Genomic DNA, 18,169 nt, shown 5'->3' with positions numbered 1-18,169 from the left:
TCCTGCTCCCCTGACCTCAACAGCTGGGGGACAGTCAGGGGTCTCTCTCATGCTCATGAGCAACAGGTCCCAGAACACACTCAGCCATCCCAAACCCAGTGCCCCACGTGCCTGTAGCTGCCCTCGAGGTGATAACCCCTCTGTAAACACTGAAGTCAGGTATGCAATTATTATAAGCAGTGAAGTGATGCCTCCAAAAACTACACCCCAGTGGTTGCTCTGGTATCTCCACCCTTGGTGCCACTCAGCTGCCAGTCAACAACGTGACCCAGACTCATACAGTTTACCTTCCCTATCACTGAACATTCCCGTTACATCAGTTTCAGGAAGCAGGGTTCCTGTTCAGGCAGGCTGCTGGGGAGCAAGGTCCACTTGGCAGCAGGAGGATCCAAACTCACTGCAGCTGCCAGATTGGAAACCATGGGAGAAACATGCAGTCTTTCCATAGTTCAAGAACACAGGCAAGTTACAGCAGTGACAAAACCAGGTTGTTCTTCGCAGACACACAATGGCTTCTCCGTACATTCAACTAGTACATTTCTCACATTGCTCCAGCACAATGGTACAATGGTAAAGAAGTCAAGCAAATTTCTCCCTGGGCACCCAACTAACAGACCTGCCATTTCCATACAGATGTGGCTGCTGCATCACTGGCAGTAGTATGGGCCTTGGAGCAACCTGCTCTAGTGGAAGGTGTGCCTGCCCATGGCAGGGGGTTAGAACTAGATGAGCTTTAAGATCCTTTCCAACCCAGACCAGTCTGTGATTCTGTACTTCTACTCCTCATAGCATTTCTTCTTTCCTTAGAGCTACTCTCAGCCTCTACTGCATCCCCCTTCTATGTCAGATGAACATCACAGAGCCCCCTCCTTCTAGGGGTCCAGCCAAGCACTGAGCACAGTAGCAGAGCCTGTGCCTCTCCCTCACACAGAGAACCAGCAGCCTGTCTGACTCCTTTTTCTTCTTACCTGTTCTAGCAGAAGTCAGATTTCCTCACAGTTGTCCAGTGGAGGAAGCCGGCAGGGATGGGGTGGACCAGAAATAACCCTATGAGTCATAGAATCACAGACTGGTTTGTGTTGGAGGGTACCTTAAAACTCATCCAGTTCCAGCCCCTGCTATGGGCAGGGACACCTTCCACTAGAGCAGGTTGCTTCACGCCCCATCCAGCCTGGTCTTGAACACTACCAGGGATGGGGCAGCCACAGCTTCTCTGGGCAACCTGTGCCAGGGCCTCACCACATCTCAGTGAAGGACTTCTTCCTTACATCTGACCTGAACTTCCCCTGTTTCAGTTTAAGCCCATCAACCCAAGCCCAGTTTTAATACAAGATCAGGATAAAATACAAAAAAAAGCTAGCACATTATCACCTCAAGGAAACACCATTCTCAACCAGGAGGCTTCAGGACCAGCCATCCCATAGGAACACCTACCCCCAGCAGAACAGGGTAGGCCAGGCAGCGAAACACTGATACTGTTCTGTGGCCACTTCTCAGAGGAAAACATTTGCTTTAAAAACAGTCAGATGAATTCGGAGTGATCCACAGGGCACTTTGTTATGTTAATGACTGTTACCAACTGTCTCTTCTTTATATTAAAGTGTTGACTCATTGTCAGTTGGGGCCAGACAAGACAGCCTGCTTGTGCCTTGCAGTCCGTTTGCACTCACCCAAACTACTCATGTGAAGACACTTTAATATGAAGAGACGCTGTCTGTGGCCATTATTAATCTCCTGACTGAAGCCCAGAATACTAATAAAACCATGCAGTATCAGCTAACATTTCCTCAGTGCATTCTTCATTCTGCAAGATTTTGGCCAAAATTAAAAAGGGATTCATTTCTCTCAATCAGTTTCTCCAATGCCCCCAGCTTTCAGACCAAGGTGAGGTTTTGATACATAGCGGTGACAAACCTTTCAGGGGAAGGAAGATAATCATATGCCACCTGGGTTAATGCAGAATTCAATTTATTTTGCAGCATGCTTTATGCTGGTCTGTAGCTATTAGGGGGAGAAGCAGTTTCCAGCTGAGCAGCACACAGCTAAATTCCTTTCCTGGGTTTCTCCCATTCCACAGAATTCCCCCTACTCCTGTGCAGGAGACACAGCCTCATGCAATGCGCCCAGCTGCTTGCAGGAACATATCTTTCAGTAGTAGCTAATCCTAGTGGCACAAACTTCAGCCTACCTGAAAAGCCACTAAACCTTTGTCTCTTCTTCAGCCAGGCAGAACTGCCCACTTGCTTCTTCCCACCTGCCATGAGTCTACCTCCAGATTGGTCTGTGACCAGAAAGAATTTAAGAGAATGGGATCCTCAGGCAAGAAATACATGGAGGGAACTACCTTTTGTACGTGTTTTGCTTGGTTGTGGTTGGTTTTGTTCTGACCCCCCACACAAAGGGGCAACTCTCTCTCAAAATTAGCTACCCCGTTCCTCCCCGAAATAGTTTTCAGCCTGTGGCAACCAGTACATAATTTTTTCAAGCTACCCTAGAATGACAGCACACCCAGACAAATGTAAGCATCCACACATGCTGCAAGACAACCAGAAACAAAGATTCTTAAAGCACAAGATAAAGTCCAGAAAGTAAGAAAATGGTTTTTCATACAAGTCACTGCTGCTGGGAAGTATCACACCCCTAGGAAGCTGGAAAAGTGGTGATGTCCATGCTTTGGGGGCCAGACGACAGCTTCCCATTGAAATGAAGCAGGTTGGCCTTTGAGGGGGAAGTTATAAAAATCAGCAAAATTACCTGGTGATATAGGAATTAAGCCTAGAAACTACATTTCAGGAGGGATATTGTGTATCACCACCTCCCTGGCCCCTGCTTTTGTGTGCTTAAATTTGGAACTAAGTGCTAAAATGTCTCTTGACAAATTCCTTCATTGTTACAAACTTTTTCGATAACAGGCAAATATAACATTCCTTTGTTTAGGACATGTAGCTCTCCAAGAAACTAAAACATCCTTGAACTGGCAGCACCAAACTTGTCCAGCTAACACTTACACTTATTTTGTTAGCACAGGACATACAACCAGTTACTGCAAGGAAAGGAAAAAAAGAAAAAGACAAATGATTTGCCTACTATTAGTTACCATAGGCATTTTTATTACCTTAAAGCTTTAACATTTGACAGAATAGTGGGACAGGGAAGAGGAAAAGGGAGAATAACTTAACAATAATAAAAAGCAGCCTTGCTGGGAACTATGTTTATAAAAATGAAAGAACAGGAGCTTCCTGAACGTGTTGAAGCATTTAAGTTATCTTCAGGACAACACGATGAATCCTGGTATTCTCACAGAAGTTTTCAGTGTTGTTGAACAGTCCTTCAAAGTGAACATCCTGAGAAAACCAATTTTCTATTTCTCTGTTCTTCTCTCCAGAACTGTGACTTTCAGAAAACATCTTACTGTAATTTCTCAGATTTTGCAAAAGTCAAGAAGGACAACTCCTCCTGTCAAAAGGCACACACCATTCCACAACTAGCTTTGCACAGAAGGCTATAATTGTCAACGACAATGCCAAAATCCCAATGTTTAAATGATTATGTTTTAAGGAAAGGTAAGCTTTTGCAACTGATCACTTCTTGCTATGAGGCATAACAATAGAGACAATCCGATTCAAGAATTTCCCAGTACACTGATTAGGAAGTGTGCTATGGAAGCATTCCCCATATACTTGTCATGTCTTTTATCCCCTCCCTAGCCACCTGCATCTGGCTAAGGAAAATCCAAGTAGCCTAACATGACCATTTTATCTTAGTATCCAAAAAGGAAGTTGTAATTGATAAGCAGTAGTGGTAAATAAATAAAGAGACAGTTACTACATTATTGATCCCCAACTCCCACCCTACTAGTGGTCACAATCTGAAAAACCTTAGCTGACCATAATTAAAAGAAAAAATAGGAATATACATAAAACTAGCTGTCTTAGACAGCATTTTTATTCTAAATGGATAGAGACATAGCAGCATTTACAATAAAGAGTTTTTAAAAGGCATCAAGTTGCAAGCCAACCATTTGAAAGAGGCTTTGAAACATTGTCTTCCACAGCACTTTTTGCCTGTTTGTCAACAGGGGACAGTCTGACTGCAGATTATCCAACGGACTAACAGGCACAGTAACCAATCTAAACTTCAAACCCTTTTCCTGAACAGTTGGTCACATCAAGCATCACCCTCTGTAGCAGCATTTGGAGCACTCTTCGGTGTTCTTTTAAGCGGCTGGTATACTTGATCCACTTCTTTAGAAGATTTTGATGTTCAATAAAAATATTTAAAATAGAAAATTTCTTCTGTCATGAAAAAAAGTATGGTTTCTTTTTCAGATTCTAAAAAGGCTTATAAACTTCACTGACAGCATGTTCATAATGGAGCAGGAGTTAGAACCAGCAGAATAGGCACTTCAGCAACACTGTTGACTGTTTCTAAAGTCATATTGGCTTTGGTCCAGAAGACTGCTTCTTACTACTTTGTGGTGGTGTAAGGACACCAGTGGGGAAAGGTGAAGTTCTATTCTGCTCAGACAACATGGCTTTATTTGCTTGAGCTTTGTCCTGAAAGCATAAGAAAAGGAGATAAGAGAAGATTTTTACTTTGGTATATCTATGCAACAGAGCAATGTAATTCATCTCTGTATCTAACCCCGATAGCAGCAACAAATAAATCATCTGGTACACATTAGTTAGTGAATACAAACTTCAAGAGATCAGCATTAACTTTTCAAACCTTATGATCAGCATTATGGTACCTGTATCTTAAAGAAAGCAAAATTCAGAACCAACTGAACAGGAAGAACTTTAACTTCTAAATAATCTAAATAAAAATAATAAAAAAAAAGAGATAATATTAACTACAATTTGCTGGACAAGATTTTGATCCTCTGCAAGTTTCTCATGCTAAAAACTACTCTTGCTCAACTTCTTGTCAGCCATCACTGTCATGAAACAGTCTTACAAGATCACTCTCAAGTGATCAGTGTTCTTTTTCATCAGAAAAGTTTACATGACCTGCATTTTCTAGAGAGAAAGGTATAGCACAGTATTTGAAGTATTCCGAAGGGTAGAAATAAACTTCTGATCTCTAGGGTAATTATTTGCTGTTTGAGATGAGACACTTAAGTCACAATCACCTTTTTATGAAAACACAGAACAAGTCAGTCCCAAGACAAGACTGTCCTAAGAATTTTGTAACTGGAGTACAACCTTGTGCCTTTTATTACCTGAATACAGTCAGTATCTATCTAGTAATGCTTCATTTAAGTTTACTGTATGTTTTAACCAAAGAAGAAACAATACTTGAAGATTTCACAGATAGATTTTTGTCTTCATTATGCACATACATACCAGCAAATCCAAGCCATTTATGTGTGTCTGTATATTGTGCATGTCTTCAGGAGCTACACCTCTAAAGTGTTTGAGTCTGGAGCTTCCAACTTCCCTTATCGCCATTGCAAACGGAACCATCCATTTTACACATTCCTCTACCTCACACCATTCATAACCTGGAAGACAAAGGCGTATGGTTATCTGCCTGAATGAAGACTTCATGTTTGTAAACACACTAGACTTAGCTTATAAATTCCAATACCTGTAACTTTCTGCATCAGCTCAGATGAGGAGAAGTGATATAAAGCAGAAGCTGCAAGTACTCCATATGTATATTCCAAGCAGCCAATATCCAGCAGACAGAGATCCAAGAGCTACAAGACAACAGATGCTTAATAAGTCTATGACAAGAGCACTTTATTTCCAGTGAAATAGCATCTGAAGGAAAAAAAAAAAAAAAACACAACAAAAAAAAAAAAAAAAATCAGCCTTACCTCTGCTATTTGTACAAATATTTGCTGTGGATATTGTGGCAGTAATACCTCATAAAGCTTGTTTAAATATGCAATTTGCAGGTAAATGTTCAGCCATGATACAACTGTTAGTGGACTTAAGTTCCAGTTGAGAGCCTGAAAGAGTAAGCATTTAGAAGACTTCAGTATTAATAAAGAGGTCCTAACTTAAACCACACAAATATATTTACTCCAGATCAGAAGCTGTAATTCCAGTTGTCAAGGCGTCTTTGAAACACACAAATCTAGTCCTCTCCTATACCTCTTCCTGCTGATAGGGTGGGGAACAATTAGTTTTGTTAACACGCACATATTGGTGGATGCTTTAAATTACTTGTTACCTAGAGAATATTTTCTAATTAGTAAGAGAAACTGTGCACCTTAGCAGCACATAAGACAAACTGAGGCTCTCTGCTTTTAGTCTGATTATGCTATGCATTTTTAAAAACTCAAGTAGAACTAATTCCACTTTGACGTAATACCTTCATAATGAGCAATTCCATACTGAGGATTTCATCTTCTGTACAAGCCCCATCTGTGACATAGGCAAACTGGTGCAACTTTGGTGGATAAATTTCCTGAAAGATAAGAAACCAAGTATTTAATTTGTGTAATACATAGTAACTAATCTCTATGTGCTTAAAAAAAAAAAAAAAAAGAGGGAGGGGGGGAAGGGGAAAAAGAAAAATAATGGACCACCACCTCAGCATTTGAAAACAGAGGAAAAAATTAAAAAAGAACCAAGTTCTCCATCCTAACTCATGGTGTTCTCCTCTGCCTTTAATGTCCAGATTTATTCTTCAACCTTCCTGCTCATAGACTTCACCTTTCACTTCTGATGCACCAGTACAACATGCTTTATGTTTGACTACAGCATCACTGAGATGGCATCATAACTGACATCAAGATATTTTTATATATCCTAAGGCCACTTAACCCCTGCTGGAGAATAACAGAAGAATAACAGCTCTCTTAAAAGACAAACAGTAAGAACTTAAAAAGCACTATGTATTTTAACAGTTGAATTTGTTCCAGTAAATTTCCAGTTTCATTGGAAATGTGATGCTCCAGGGCAGCCTTGGATGCAGTGATCACGAGATGCTCGAATTTGAGATCCTCAGGACAGTGAGAAGAGTGTGCAGCAAGCTCACTGCCCTGGACTTCAAAAGAGCAGACTTTGGCCTCTTCAGGAACCTGCTTCGGAAGGTTTCATGGGATACAGCCCTAGAGGGCAGAGGGGCCCAAGAATCTTGGTTGATATTCAAGGACCACCTGCTACAAGCTCAGGAGTGTTGCATCCCAACCAGAAGGAAGTGCAGCAGGAGGGCCAGGAGACCTCCTTGGGTGGATAAGGAGCTCCTGAGGAAAATTCAAATGAAAAAAGAGGCTTATAATAAGTGGAAGCAAGGACAGGCGGCCTGGGAAGAATACAGGGATGTTGACTGGGAAGCTAGGGACCAGGTTAGGAAAGCCAAGGCCCAGTTAGAATTAAACTTGGCTAGGGGTATTAAGGATAACAGGAAGAGATTCTACAGGTACATAGCAAATAAAAACCAGACTAGGGAGAATCTAGGTCCCCTCAGGAAGCTCTCAGGAGAACTGGCTACACAGGATTTGGAGAAGGCTGAGGTTCTGAATGACTTCTTTGCTTCGGTCTTCACTGGCAAAGGCTCTGACCACACCACCCAAGTCTTGGAAGGCAGACGCAGGGACTGTGAGAATGAAGACCTTGGGCCCGCTGTAGGAGAGGATCTGGTTCGAGACCATCTTAAAAAGCTGAACGTGCAGAAGTCCATGGGTCCTGATGAAATCCATCCGCGGGTCCTGAAGGAGCTGGCAAATGAAGTTGCTAAGCCACTGGCCATGATATTTGAGAAATCATGGCAGTCAGGTGAAGTTCCCAACGACTAGAAAAAGGGAAATATAAACCCCATTGTCAAGAAGGGGAAAATGGATGACCCAGGGAATTACAGACCAGTCAGTCTCACCTCTGTGCCTGGCAAAATCTTGGAGCAGATTCTCCTGGAAGGCATGCTAAGGCACATGAAAATCAACAAGGTGCTTGGTGACAGCCAGCATGGCTTCACTAAGGGGAAATCCTGCCTGACCAATTTGGTAGCCTTCTATGATGGGTCTACAGAACTGATGGACAGGGGTAGAGCAGTTGATGTCATCTACCTGGACTTGTGTAAGGTGTTTGACACTGTCCCACACGACATCCTTGTCTCTAAATTGGAGAGACATCAATTTGATGGATGGACCACTCGGTGGATAAAGAACTGGCTGGAGGGCCACAAGCAAGGAGTTGTGGTCAACGGATCAATTTCTGGCTGGAGACCATTAACGAGCGGTGACCCTCCGGGATTGGTGTTGGGACTGGTCTTGTTCAACATCTTTGTTGGTGACATGGACAGTGGGATTGAGGGCACCCTCAGCAAGTTTGCTGATGACACCAAGCTGTGTGGTTCGGTTGATACGCTGGAGGGAAGGAATGCCATCCAGAGGGACCTCGACATGCTTGTGAGGTGGGCTGATGCCAACCTCATGAAGTTTAACCATGCCAAGTGCAAGGTCCTACACCTGGGTGAGAGCAATCCCAGGCACAGCTACAGGTTGGGCAGAAAAGAGATTCAGAGCAGCCCTGCGGAGAAGGACTTGGGGGTGTTGGTTGATGAGAAAATGAACATGAGCCGGCTTCAGTGTGAGCTTGCAGCCCAGAAAGCCAACCGTATCCTGGGCTGCATCAAAAGGAGCGTGACCAGCAGGTCGAAGGAGGTGATCCTGCCCCTCTCTACTCTGCTCCTGTGAAACCTCACTTGGAGTATTGAGGGCAGTTCTGGTGTCCTCAACATAAAAAGGACATGGAACTGTTGGAACAAGTCCAGAGGAGGGCCACGAGGATGATCAGGGGACTGGAGCACCTCCTGTATGAAGACAGGCTGAGAAAGTTGGGGCTGTTGAGCCTGGAGAAGAGAAGGCTGCGTGGAGACCTCATAGCAGCCGTCCAGTATCTGAAGGAAGCCTACAAGGATGGTGGGGAGGGACTCTTCATTAGAGACTGTAGTGATAGGACAAGGGGTAACGGGTTCAAACTTAAACAGGGGAAGTTTAGATTGCATATAAGGAGGAAATTCTTTCCTGTTACGGTGGTAAGGCACTGGAATAGGTTGCCCAGGGAGGTTGTGAATGCTCCATCCCTGGCAGTGTTCAAGACCAGGTTGGACGAGGCCTTGGGTGATATGATTTAGCATGAGGTGTCCCTGCCCATGGCAGGGTAGTTGGAACTAGATGATCTTAAGGTCCTTTCCAACCCTAACGATTCTATGATTCTAAATAAAGAATAGCTCAGACTCTTATCCAATAGGTACTACACTGACAACAGAATTGCAACAAGTGGTCTCTGTATACAGCAGCCAGCCAAAAACTCACTTAGCAACCGTAATTAAAAAATTCAGAATTAACACTGAAAAGATTATCCTTTTAAAATTACAGGTATACTGTGATGATAGCTGGTTGTAGACACTTCTTAAAAAAACAGGAGAAACTGAAAAAATGTGGCTTTTTCTTCCAACTGAAATGTCATAACAAACTCCATAAAGCCTGCCAAAACCCATCTAGCGTACACTAAGTGTGCTGTCTGCCCATTCACATTTTTATGTTTAAGTAAAGCTGGAGATACTTACCTCAAGCTTTGCTGCTATGAATAAAGAAGAGATACCAATAAGCTGCAATAGTGTTTTTACAACATCATGTTGTGTTGCCATAAACCGATCAAAGAAATCTTGTGCTAAATAAAAAGTTTCTCTATGAAGCTTGTAGACTTCACAAACCTGGAGAGACATCAGAGATTACAAAGGTCAAGAACAGTGTTGCAGAGTCAAAACCAGATGCTACAGATGTATTAAAGAACAAAATCAAAAGCTAAATGTAAAATTCATATTGGCTTTCTGCTTCACTGCTATTGTGAAGGAATATGTTAACTAGGAGCATGAGTTAAAGTTTCCTTTGACACAAGATGACTGCCACTTCAGTAACTCTCCCCCCCCCCCCGAAAAAAAAAAAAGATCAGAGTGAATATCCTTTTAGAAAATGCAAGCACATGTCCTAGCAATGTCAGAACATCAGTTAATCATTTTTGCAAAACTGCATCATTCCAACACCTCCAAAGAGAAAATTCTCAGAAATCCTTCAGAATTAAGAACAGAGACTATGCTGTCAATTCATCTGAACAGCAAAGACTCACAGACAGTAGAGTTGTATTATATTCTATGTGACAAATAACAGAGAGGTTGCAAGATGCTTCTGATCTCCAAACCACCACACATCTTCCTTCTTGCAAAGACTATCGTAATCACTCCTGCAGCTTTTATCTACTGTGTGACCTTAAAAAGCTCACATCACTTTGGGGACAAGTTTATTGCTAATCACTATCAATCTATCAATGAGCAACAGCAAACACTGTCAGTTTGTACACCATGAACACAATCCACTACATATATTTTTAAAAGTTTGGCGCCATTCATTGACAAACTTCAAGATAAAGATGAGTGTCTAATATTAAATGGGTTATGCAAATATCATTAAGTGCACTCACGACAGTTGTTAGTACACTTCAACAAAAGCACACTTGAAATACAAGCACAGAAAAGCTTACCTCCATTAGCCAGTCTAGAAGGATTGCTCTCATTTTAGGTTGCAGGAGAGGGTGCCTTTGCATATAAAATTTATCCCTCACATACGTCTCCTCTTTTTTCATCATGTTTTTCCATACATCATCTCTGTTTGCCCAGCTAAGATAGATCAATGTTTAGTCTCAAATCATAAAAAAGGAAGGCAAACTAGCAGCAGCAAAACAGCACTTACCCAAGAACTGGTAATGGTGAAACTCTAGTTCGAACAAGACTTAGGTGTGGAAACTGAGAGTAATCAACACCAACTGGATCATCATCTTTATCTGGAGTAGGAATCAGCATATGGGCATTTTTGGGATCAGTATTCCAGGATGGCTGTTAAATGAAACACAAGATTTTAAAGTGTGCCTTTTAAAATAATCATTTTAGCTGCAAATAGAAGACATTAGCCAAAAAACCTATGACAAGAACTATGATTACCTCTTTAAACCACACAGAATCAGAGTTGTTGAGATAGGAAGGGACCTGTGTGACATATTGTCCAACATCCCTGCTCAAGCAGGGCCACCTGGAGCCAGTGGCCTCGGACTACATCCAGATAGCTCTTGTCCCATCATTGGGCACCAAGGAAAAGATCCTAGCTCCATCTTCCTTACATCCTCCCTTCTGGTATTTATATGCAATTGACAAAAATCTCCCCAAGCCTTCTTTTCTCATGGCTAAGCAGTTCTAGCTCCCTCAACCTTTCCTTATAACAAACACACTCTGGTCCCTTAATCAGCTTAGTGGACCTTTGCTGAACTCTTTCCAGTGTGTTCAAGTCTCTCCTGTACTGAGGAGCCCAGAACTGGACACAACACTCCAGGTGTGGCCTCACCAGTACTGAGTTTGCTGAAGAACACTTACCCTGTCCTCCTCTTGAGGGACCACAACTGTTTCAAGGAACAATATCCAAGTCAGAGTCTCCTATTGTAATGTAGCACTTTGTTTTTACCAGAAATAAGCTTGCCTACAGATAAAGAATAAGCAGATGGAACCTTAAAACCCAAATAAAAGGTCAGGATTTCTGGCAAGGAATATGTAGATGAAACACTGGAAGCCATGGTTCCATGTAAAGCAACCCTGACAATGAACATAACAGAATAATCATTTAAATAATTTCTTACTCATTCATCCAGCAGTGATGGAAAAACAAAGCACATATGACACAAATGTTTTCAGAATAAAGCAAGTACATATTAATCAGTTCTCATTAAAGCATTAATTTGACCTTTTCATGTACATTAATATACATGGCCAGGTCTGCCAACATCAGACATCCGACACTTCACCCACAGTATCCTTTTACTTTTATTTGGACCAGAAGTAAAATTGATGTTCACCGTTCTCCTGCCTAAATCTGTTTAACAAAGACCTTGGTGTACACTTCATGCAGCTACCCAGGAAAAATATTACTATTCTATTTGTCAGTAGAAAACAAAACCAGCCCCATGTCATCATACCTAAGCAAATTAAAATTCTGGCTTTTCTGCCTAACAGTGAAGCCAGCCATGTTGCTGCAAGCTGATCTGTTCTGCACCACTAAAAGGACAGAGCTCCCTAACAAGATTTCTGATGGGCTTTAGGAAAAATAATCAGAACAATCATCAGGTGCTAACAAGTAAGATGCTTTACATGAAGTTTTGCCTCTTGCAAGGAAGCTTCCACACCTAATTTTTGCCGTCCCTGCTACAAATGACATCACTTTCCAGCAAAATGGCTACCTGCTAACACCAGCTTTAGAAACAGAAACCACTGACTTGATGAAACAAAAAACACATTTCACAGTTCACTCGCAACTAAGACTTTGTACTTTTGAGTTACTGAAACAGACATGGATAGCTTTTCTTCTTGGAGTTCTACATGCAAATCTAGCATAGGTACACACCCAGCCATGCCACAATTTAATTTGGGTGGGGTAAGGCAAAAAGAGGGAATAATATCTTTACCTTAAAAGTTACAGATTCCCTACAAACTGAAAGTTTAAATAAGTGTCACATCAGCATTGTTATAAGTTAATTTTTGTCCTCTCTCAAAACTAGAATTCAGTCACATTTTATTCTCCAAACTGCATGGCAAGCCCAGCTACCAACAGCCTTTGGAGAAGTGCTGTCTTAACAGCTAATCATCAAACCAATAGAAAAGCAGTAGATCATATATATATACACACACACATATATGTGCCTATTACACCAGCATCTTCTGAAGAGGAAGGAAGCTGCTTTGTCCCGAGTTAAACCAAAGTAGGTGTCTCATATGCTACACAGCAGCAGGATCAATTTAAAAGATTTCACCCACCCACACCACCCCATCTCCCCCCACCCCAAATCTTCAGTATGAAAATACAAATAAAGGGTTAGGAGCCTCTTAGGTATTTTAAGAAGTGAAAATGAAGTTTTTGATTAGATAATGTTGCTCACCACAACAACTGGGAAAGAGATGCAAGTAACTGAAAAAAGCATTTGGCTTAGCAAGGGACAAGAAGGAAACATGCAGGGGCCTCAAAAGAGGGCAGCTATTGGGAAAGGAGACAGGAGTCTGAATTACATTGGTGAGGGAGCACCATAGCTGTAAATCAGACTCTTGAGTCTTTAAAAGCAGATTTAGCAACATGTTAGACCAAAATTAAGAAACAATATCAAGAAACTGCATTACATCACATTGTAACTGTAAAGAAGCAGGAGGCACCACTGCAAAAAGAAACAGTTTAAGGTGGGGAGGGCGTGAGGAAACCACAAAGAGCTTCCTTTGGGCTTGCACAGTGCCAACCTGACAGAGAGCTGCCAAAAAGCAACAGATGTTACAGAGAATCTGTGCTGCCTTGTGGAGGAAATCCTACAGTCCTGGGCTTACTTCTTAGGCAAGGGGCTGAAGTAGGATGCAAGCCAAAAATCAGTGGGGAAACCTGCCTCTACAAATCTATATGGAGCCCAGCAAGAAAGGTTGGTGATACCTACAGTATTCCAGACACAGAAATAGGAATGGTTGTCCAGAGTTAAAGTTCTCCATCCTGAGAAATAGATTGGAAAGTTACCAGAGCAGCCAAGCCCATACAGCTCCAAACAAAGAAAAGCCAGGGGTGCTTTCTTAAAAGCTCAGATATTCCTATTCCTCAGTTTTCTGCAGCATGTTATCACTCACTGATATATCAAATGTCCATTTAAACAGATCTTCTGGACATCCTTCAAGCATATAGGCCAGACAAAAAATGGAGGAGGCAGTAAACACTGGGGTTATAGGTTACAGGCCAGGCAAAGGCTTCAGTGAAGCAGCCACACTTAAGAATACAAGCTGCTGAGACACTCCCTGCATCTCAACGTGAGCTGGACCCCCCCAGTACAAGCTTCCTGAGTGAGGGCAAAGAGGGCAGCAGGAAAGCAGAGGAAAAGGGTGCCTTCAACTCCATTGAAACAGCAAGGATTTCCAGCATGGAAATTGAAGGGAAAGGAACAGGAAGGGGACATGTCTGTTTGCCCCACCCTAAAAAAAAGCACCTTGTAACAGAGTGACATCTATACCAGTTACTAGACTGCAGCCTTAGTTTGTCTGTCAAAAATAATAAGACCTATAATTCTAGCCATTTTTCTTTCATAGGATACATTAGTTTGAAGTATAGGGGTTTTTCTTTGCCATCAGAAAGATTCCAGAATTAATAAGTAGGAGAGAGAAGAGCAACTCAGATGAAGTTGTTCCAAGTCTTTCCAAATAGCATTGGTGCTTCTGCTACTTCTGATTTTCTAAAGAGTCTGAATGTTGTCCTACCCCAGATTAGGGCCAAGTCAAGACCTCAGTCTGGATATAGTTTACATTCTTTTCACATCTGTTTGCCTGAAGAACTGTAAACCGCTTTTGAGGGAGGTTGTTTTGTTTGTTTAAATCGGATTTTTCAAAGGTAACTTAGGCTGGTTAAAGAAACATTTTGGAGGATATTTCCAAACCTGTTAGGTGGAACATCCTGGCAACAGTAAGACCAGGTTCTGGAAAAGTGTCTCATGAGAAATCAAACCTATTTCCAGAGGGTTTACTTCATCTTCTTTTCACCTGAAAAGATTAGTTCGTTTCATATAAAAAAAAAAAAAAAAAAACAACCTCTATAGTCAATTCTCCACTCTAGATGGAGGTGGCCATATAATTTGTATCACAATTGCATGGATGACTCTAATCTAGTTAGATTAATTTTGTTTTACATGGACCCTTGGAAGTGTATCCATCCACAGAAAGCATCCAGAATTAGTAGGAGAATTGCTAGCAGAATTACGGTGCCAGTCCTCTAAAATCATAGAATTTACGCAATATTCTGCTGTCACAAACCTGATGATATAGCCACCCTTTCATCACATAAAGGGTAACAGTATCCTAATTAAGAACTCCGGCCTTATGTTCAACAGAAACAAACTAATGAATTGACTATGAAGATGCCATAAAGTGGGATGCGACTATGATATTTTGCCTTGTGTATAAACTAGTGTCAGTAAACAATTTATTTAATGTAGAAGTCACGTGGTATAGGCTGCAGTGGATTTATAGCTACTTGCATTTTAGAATTGTTTGTGCCTCAACAAAATAGCTGTCTCACTGACTATCATACAAGCCTGCTATACTGCTGCTGGAACCATAAACATATTCTCATTAGTGGCCCATGGCAATTTATATCAGAATAGCTTGTGTCACACCACAGACTCAGGAGCTGCTGCTGTGCAGCCAAATGTTAGCTTTTTTTTTTTTTTTTAAACCAGATCTGTAACAATCTGGCTACTTTGTCACAATAAAAATAACAAAACAAACCCTGTGTGTAGGGATTGATACACAGGTACACATTTTATTTATTGTTTACAAAATCAAAGGGGCAAATCACACCAGTATCATGAAATTAAAAATTCACAAATAAATATTTTGGATGCCTAAATTATCTACATTTTAATTTACCTATCATTCCCGAGCCAATTCTGAATGCCTACCAAGCCGGGAACACAGAAATGAAAGCCTTTATCTACTTTCAAAGTTGAAGGCCAATGTATAGAAAACACTTCAAGTTTCTTTCACTGTCTTTATGAAAGAAGGTGGAATTGGGCTTCTGTGAGGTTTTTAACAATACCTTATTATTATGCAATAAACATGCATAAGAAGCGGTAGATCAAACTTAGCTTAGATCAAGCGGAATGAATCTTTTGGTGAAGGAGAAAGCAGTGGTGAAGGACAGGCAGCTCTTCCTTGTCAGAAGTGAGAAATTAGTTTAATATACCACACAAGAGAAAGACAGAAGGGAAGGAGAGATCCCCTCATTAAATGCTCACCATTTGAGCCCTGCTTAATATGTTGACTGATAACTAGTATACGCAGTTGCAACAAGCAGAGGCCATTCCAAACAATGATGCCCATCTGTTATGGCAGCACTTTAGTCTTAGAACTTCCAGCTGCCACTTCTGGTTACATGTGCCACATTATGCATAGCCTCGCGTACCAAATGAGCATGGTCTGTGCTCCCTGATCATGACTTTTACAGCTCAAGTATCACCCTGCATGTGCATTAACAGGCTGAAGTTTTAGTGCCACTGACTAAGTAAGTGTGTGTGTGTGTACACACAGGAAAAAAAAATGGGGGAGGTGGGCAGAGAGGAGGAGAAGGGAAGGAAGAGCCAGGGTTAAACCTGTTTCAGAAAACAGGCTGTTCTGCTTTATTTAGAGTGGGCACCTTGATATACAAAAGCATCATGCTTTCAATACTGTATACCAAAACAGCATCCGATATAGGTACCAAGAGCACCTCAGTTTTGAAGAATATGGAAAGGGCACCAGGGGGAGGAAAGGAGGGGGGGAAAGAGGATACTACTAAAGTTAGTTTTTACTAACTCAGATCTTTCTGGAAGACTTATGGAGAAAGCTGGCAACTGTCACCACCAACCTCCACTGCAGGCCTGATTTCCACAGTTAAGTGACTTGATAGAAATTATCCCTTTATTTCACAGGGAAAGGAAACCTATTTTATTTCCCCATTAGCATCTACTAAAAACTTTATAAAGTTCTGATCAGGAAGCCCTTACTTTTTGTCAGTCTAATAATGACCCTTGTCAATGTGAATGGAACAGAGTAGAAAGTGTCCTGGGGATCCTTCTCTCCCATATGATACAAGTAAAGACATGACTGTGAAAAGAACCACCTCAAAAGATGATTTTGCTTGCATGCTTAAGGGTCTTGTGTTTTGGCCTGCAAAGTACAGCATGTAAGCACTTACTGTACTCCTGCAGCTCTCTAAAGAGGTCAGTGCAGAATCCCTCCACATAGAACTTAAGGCAAATGAAGGCTTTTGTAAGGTGCACCCTTGCAATCCCAGGATAATTGGTTATAGTGAAGTATTAACAATGCTTTAGACCAACAGGGGCCCCATCTCTTGTAAAGACTCAAGAGCAACTGGTACAGACTGAAGTGTTTTGCATGTTTCATCAGCCAGCGTTGATAGTCCCCCTCGCCCAGTGCTGTACAGCATGGGTACCTATATATACCTGTTTTTACCACGTTTTCAAGAATAGGGTACTGCAAAGTAATAATAAGGTTAAACAAGATTACAGCTGTCCGATCTAAAGACAAATGAGTTACCTGGCTTTCACACTGCTTTTTTCTAGTCAGCTCCATGTTTGCAACTTCTTCATCAGGATCCTGCAAGAACTATCAAAAGTAACATGTAGTTTCTGAAGCACAAACCACAGGACAAGCATCCGTGTGCCTGGTCCCTCAGGACCACAGTCCCGCAGCAGACCCCCCAACCACCCCACACCCGACCACCACATGGCCTCCAGACACCCAACAAAAGGAGGCGAGGGCTCGGAGGCCAAGCCCAGCGGCAGAGCAGGCGCCGGCCTGCGGGCATCAGGGTGGGCGGCTGGGCCAGGCGGGCCCACACTCACCGTAGCCACATCAGCTTTCCTCTTGCGGGCTCGCATGGCGCTCTCAGCGGACCCGTCCCCATTGGCGGGCGCCTTCTCCTCCGAGCAGTCACTGCCAAGAGAGGAGAAGCTAAAGGAGCTGCGGCAGCGAGGAGCCTCCTCAGGGGTGGCTGCGGAGACCTCGGCCTAGAGGGCCCCGCGCACGGCAGGGCCAGCAAGCAGACTTACCTCTCCCGGCGCATGGTGCCTGCCTGGACCGGGTCGGGGCGAGCGGAACGCTGTGCGGGGATCAGCCGAGCAGGCCCAAGCCTCAGCCCCCACAAAGAGCAGCGGAGACGCGGGCGCACGGCGCGGAAAAGGGCGGCCGCAGCCCCGGGCCGGCCCCGCCGGCTCCCCCAACCCCGCAGCCGGTCACCCCAGGAGGCGACAGGGGCACCCACCACCCGCTGCCCAGCGGCACCGCACTCGGTAGCTCGCCTCCGCTCCGGACCAGAGCGGAGGGTAACTGGGTAGGTGGGTGCCCAGGGCAGCGCTGGCGGGGCGCGGGGGCAGGGCGGGAGCGCGGCGCGGGCGGGCTCCGCTGGGCGCCTCCTGCCTCACGGCGCGGCCGCTCCCGTCCCTACGCACAGCGCAACCCGCGCCGAGCGGGACATTTAAACGAGCGGCGCGGGGCCGCCTCCCCGCCCGCCCGCACACGTGGCCCCGCGCTCTGCTCTGAAGCGCCGCCGGGGCGGGGTCTGCGGGGGGCGCGGCGGGCTCGGCGGCGAGACCCGGGGAGC

General features: G+C 43.3%; 1 protein-coding gene across 4 annotated transcripts; it reads right to left on the bottom strand.

Moving 5' to 3' along the window:
* Positions 1-3,084: 3,084 nt before the first annotated feature.
* On the bottom strand, positions 3,085-18,088 carry CCNE1 (cyclin E1). 4 transcript variants are annotated; one of them, XM_061469104.1, is made up of 11 exons: positions 17,619-18,088; positions 17,412-17,502; positions 17,104-17,172; positions 10,703-10,845; positions 10,494-10,629; positions 9,523-9,669; positions 6,322-6,417; positions 5,822-5,956; positions 5,590-5,701; positions 5,346-5,503; positions 3,085-4,556 (listed from the first exon to the last, which is right to left on the bottom strand). In XM_061469104.1, exons 1-11 carry the CDS (start codon positions 17,630-17,632, stop codon positions 4,434-4,436), a joined length of 1,224 nt encoding a protein of 407 aa, XP_061325088.1. In that variant the 5' UTR covers positions 17,633-18,088; the 3' UTR covers positions 3,085-4,433. The 4 variants fall into 4 exon arrangements, with proteins under 4 accessions (XP_061325088.1, XP_061325089.1, XP_061325090.1 ...); XM_061469105.1 differs by having other exon boundaries at positions 17,104-17,163; XM_061469106.1 differs by lacking the exon at positions 17,104-17,172 and having other exon boundaries at positions 17,619-18,087.
* Positions 18,089-18,169: the final 81 nt, after the last annotated feature.

Source organism: Pezoporus flaviventris, unplaced genomic scaffold (assembly GCF_033815535.1).
Source record: "Pezoporus flaviventris isolate CSIRO_AGI_PZ_B2104156 unplaced genomic scaffold, CSIRO_AGI_Pfla_v1 ptg000054l, whole genome shotgun sequence".
Classification (NCBI taxonomy): Eukaryota; Metazoa; Chordata; class Aves; order Psittaciformes; family Psittacidae; genus Pezoporus; species Pezoporus flaviventris.
This window is presented reverse-complemented; position numbering and strand designations above follow the sequence as displayed.